This window comes from Gossypium raimondii, chromosome 13 (genome assembly GCF_025698545.1).
Source record: "Gossypium raimondii isolate GPD5lz chromosome 13, ASM2569854v1, whole genome shotgun sequence".
In the NCBI taxonomy this organism is placed as follows: Eukaryota; Viridiplantae; Streptophyta; class Magnoliopsida; order Malvales; family Malvaceae; genus Gossypium; species Gossypium raimondii.
This window is the reverse complement of record NC_068577.1, coordinates 18,511,366-18,515,185: the sequence shown is the minus strand read 5'-3', so window position 1 is coordinate 18,515,185 and position 3,820 is coordinate 18,511,366. Positions and strand designations below refer to the sequence as shown.

At 30.8% G+C, this 3,820-nt stretch overlaps 1 protein-coding gene across 1 annotated transcript; it reads right to left on the bottom strand.

The window, feature by feature from the left end:
- Window positions 1-1,619: 1,619 nt before the first annotated feature.
- Window positions 1,620-3,586, bottom strand: LOC105782881 (autophagy-related protein 8C-like). Its single transcript, XM_012607948.2, has 6 exons — window positions 3,511-3,586; window positions 3,332-3,380; window positions 2,974-3,029; window positions 2,824-2,876; window positions 2,093-2,211; window positions 1,620-2,005 (listed from the first exon to the last, which is right to left on the bottom strand). The coding sequence occupies exons 2-6, from the start codon at window positions 3,366-3,368 to the stop codon at window positions 1,884-1,886; spliced, it is 387 nt and encodes a 128-aa protein (XP_012463402.1). The 5' UTR covers window positions 3,369-3,380; window positions 3,511-3,586; the 3' UTR covers window positions 1,620-1,883.
- Window positions 3,587-3,820: the final 234 nt, after the last annotated feature.

Here is a 3,820-nt window from a genome sequence, read left to right as displayed (position 1 = left end):
CGTCTTTATCGGAGCCATGAGATGAGAAATCTCCCGCTAATTTCATGCGATTCATTAAAATAAATATAGGATTTGATTGTTTCTCGTTGAAATCAAATGCCTCATCCAATCGCCAATCAATGTGCCTTCATGCATGAAATCAGTCCGACGCCCAATACGGTGTTGGATAAAAAGATAAGTGAAAATTAAAATATTTATTTTTATTTTTGTTAATTTAATTTAATTTTAATGAGTAAAATTATTTTATGAAAATATAAATGTCACCGCATGACTTTCTTTAATTGGTGGAAAATTTTTTGTTTTTAAAAAAATCACAACTTAACAATACTTTCGGATAAAAAAAAAACTTAAGCACTAAAATAAAAAAACGAATGTACTTTGAGGGCCAAACCGTAAATTATGGAAGTTTAATTTAAAGAAATATGTGGAGAGAAACATTTCACATCACATCATATTGTGCCACGTAAGTAGGGAAAATGAATCTCTCTTCCTATCCCCTATCGTCTTCTCTACTATCAGGCTTTTCTTTCTTCCAATTCTATTCCTAATCTACTCCCTTACTATTTTTATTTTTATTTATTTTTCATTCCACCCAAATCACAATCTTCTAAAAGGGTTTCAATAACTTAAGATTCCTGGATTATCTTGGCACCATTTTCATTTTCGTTTCTTCTGTTTCAGCCCCACTTCTTCAAAACAAATTAATTCATTCACTAAAACCTGAAGTGCTTGGTTGATGGAGTTTATTGTGATTTTTAAATCTTAAAGGAACATGAAAAACAAATCGAAAAAAAAATTGTATGACTAAATAAGCCAAAATCACAATTTCAAATGAAGAAAGAAAAACCGAGAGAGATGTTAGAGAAATTTTCTCTTTTGCTTTTAGGTATTTTGACAGCGAAAAATAGGTGACGTGACTAATGTTGACATGTAAAAAATGTGATGTACATACATGTAATAAAATGATTTTATAATGACGAGAATTTCATGTACAAAAATCAAATTTTATACATTTATTTAAATTTTATGTTTAATTTTGAGATTTTTTAATTGATTCACAAATAATTTTACTTGCTTGCATGTGTATTATAAATATATTTTAAGATTCTAAATTATTAATTATATATTTACATTAACAGTTCTAACTTAAATTTTTCTTCTCATTAATTAAAACACATTATATTTTCATAATATTACAAATATATTATATTTCAAAAATATATATACACTAAAAACTAGGCGAGCTTGCAAACCCAACACATTTTTAATTTTGTAATATGTTATTTTTATTTTATGAAATTTATCACGGAAAAATTAAATATTAAAAATATAATACTATAATATAAATATTTATAAAATATAATAAGCTGTCCATGTTTCAAATTTTTAATAGAACACAAATTATATAAATTTATTGATATTAGAAAACATATGGGCAGCCTAACATTACAGATATAAAATGGATTTGATAGAATTTGAGGATATACTTTGGATCGAGCTTGAGCAAGCTTGTATAGTGTTCACATCATATATAGGCAGGACCCAAATCCAACCCACCATGGACACCGTCGAACCCCAATAAATCTTTGGATGCACCATAAGAAATTCCCAGACTAAAATTTCATCAAGATACACTATATCTAATTGGCATTCAGATTCAGCTACTTACATATTCCAAAGTGCCAAGGCACACATCCATATCAAAGCAAACTTCGCTTAATCCATCTATATTAGTTACCAACTTCAGAAGAAATGGTCAAAGGAGGCCATTTAACACAGAATATTGAACTAATAATATAAGCAAGACAACATCCACCTACAACTAACACAGAGCAAAGAGGATTTACATCTTAAACTAATTTTATTTTTTTCGCAAGCCATACTCACATGGATATATCTTGATCATGTGCCTCAATGATCCCAAATGTGTTTTCACCGCTGTAAGTCATGTAAAGAAAACCATCTTCGTCCTTGTTTTCCTCGTATATGGCAGACAACATAGCAGCTGCACAGACATGATGACACACCGTTTAACAAAACAAGAAACACGGAAATTAAGACAAGAGTGGGAGATCTACAAGGTTCAACTCACCAGTTGGGGGTAGAATGTTCTTCACGAAAATGAATATAGCCTTCTCAGGACTGAGCTTAATCCTCTTCCGTACAACATAGACAAATTGGCCAACTGTTAGATCAGCAGGAACCAGATATCTGCATTAATCCCAAGGGAAACCTTTAGTTTCAAAGGAAGCAAAGGTGAAATACAGCCGAGAAATGGAGAATCAGTGTTCAAAAATTGGAATCAGGTTCCAAAAGGTAAACATAGAAGGATCATATCAAAAACACCATCTTGTCGAAGAATATGCTTTACTCTACAAAATATAACAGTCACATCATATCGAATAAAATCATATTAATTCAGAGCCAAATGGAAACAGAAAATAGATTAGGCAAAATTCAGAACTAGTACAAGAAAAGATTCAGTAGATCACATTGAAAGCATATCTAATTCAAGCATCAAATGAGATCATTTCTATGATATCTTTCCTTCCGCAAAAACCCCATATAGAAATGGTTACCAACTCAGAAATTCTTGGTTCGAATTAGTTAGAACCTAAGGAATCCACAACTCAAAAGTAGAGAAGTCAAGAACCAAAATCAGAACCACAGTACAAGAAAAAGATAACAAAAAGATTACCAGAAGAGATCACTTACATTTCAAAGCATTGATAAACTAATATCCAATAGCAACATTACATATTTGAACAAATGTATGATCAAATTAATGTTCTTAAAGAAAACATGCAAAGAAAAATAACTGACTTTTTCTTATCAATCTCAGGTACATCAGTCTTCTCCGCCCTTTCAACAATCACCTACAACAAACAATCAAACAACAATGTGACTTTCTAATCATAGGAGAAAACAAACATGGGGCTGCATTGAAAAACAAAGCAACCAAACATTACATACCGGGATTCTGTCCGGATACTTTTCCCTAATCCGAGCAGCTTCAGCCTGCCTCCTTTCTGACACCAAAAATAGAAAAAGAGAAAAACTACACACACTTTAACATCACAAATAAAACATGATAATCCTCACTTATTCGAAACCCTAATTATCTGATCGGTCTGTTCCCTAAATCGGGCGTTCAAAATAGTTTCTATTCTTGGAAAAACAACAACACTATAAAAATTAAGAATTTCAACAACAAAAAGAAATAAAAACTACAAGGGTTGACGTAGAATAATTGGGGAAAATAATGAAACTGGGGTTTCACGAGATCAAAATCAATTGATATATGAAAAATAGTTAAAAGAGAAGAACGAACCGAGGGGATGTTCCAACTTAAAGGAGCTCTTGGCCATAGTGATTAAAATCTGCAACCAAAACGAAAAACGAAACAATTCAATCAATCAAACATAGAAAAATTACTTGATTAAGGTTTATAAGAAATATATATATATATATAAAAGAACAGATCAAGAGAGAAGGGGAGATGATGCATACCGATTGAGAGATAGGAGAGTGAGAGAGCGAATCTGGGTTTCTAAATAAAGAAAAAGCAGAAAATAATTGCTTTTTATTATTGTAGGAGGAATTTGGTTCGACAACACGTGCGATACGCCCAATGGCAAAGGCCCAAAGCCCAATTTTGATTAAGGTCTACATAAATCTATAATCTATAATTTATATACAACCACGAGTTTCGACTATCAAAGTATCATTCATTTTCTCTTTTATTATTAAAAAATTATTACTTAAATAAAAGTATAATCATAAGATAAAAATAAATTTGTAGTCAAAATAATAAATATTT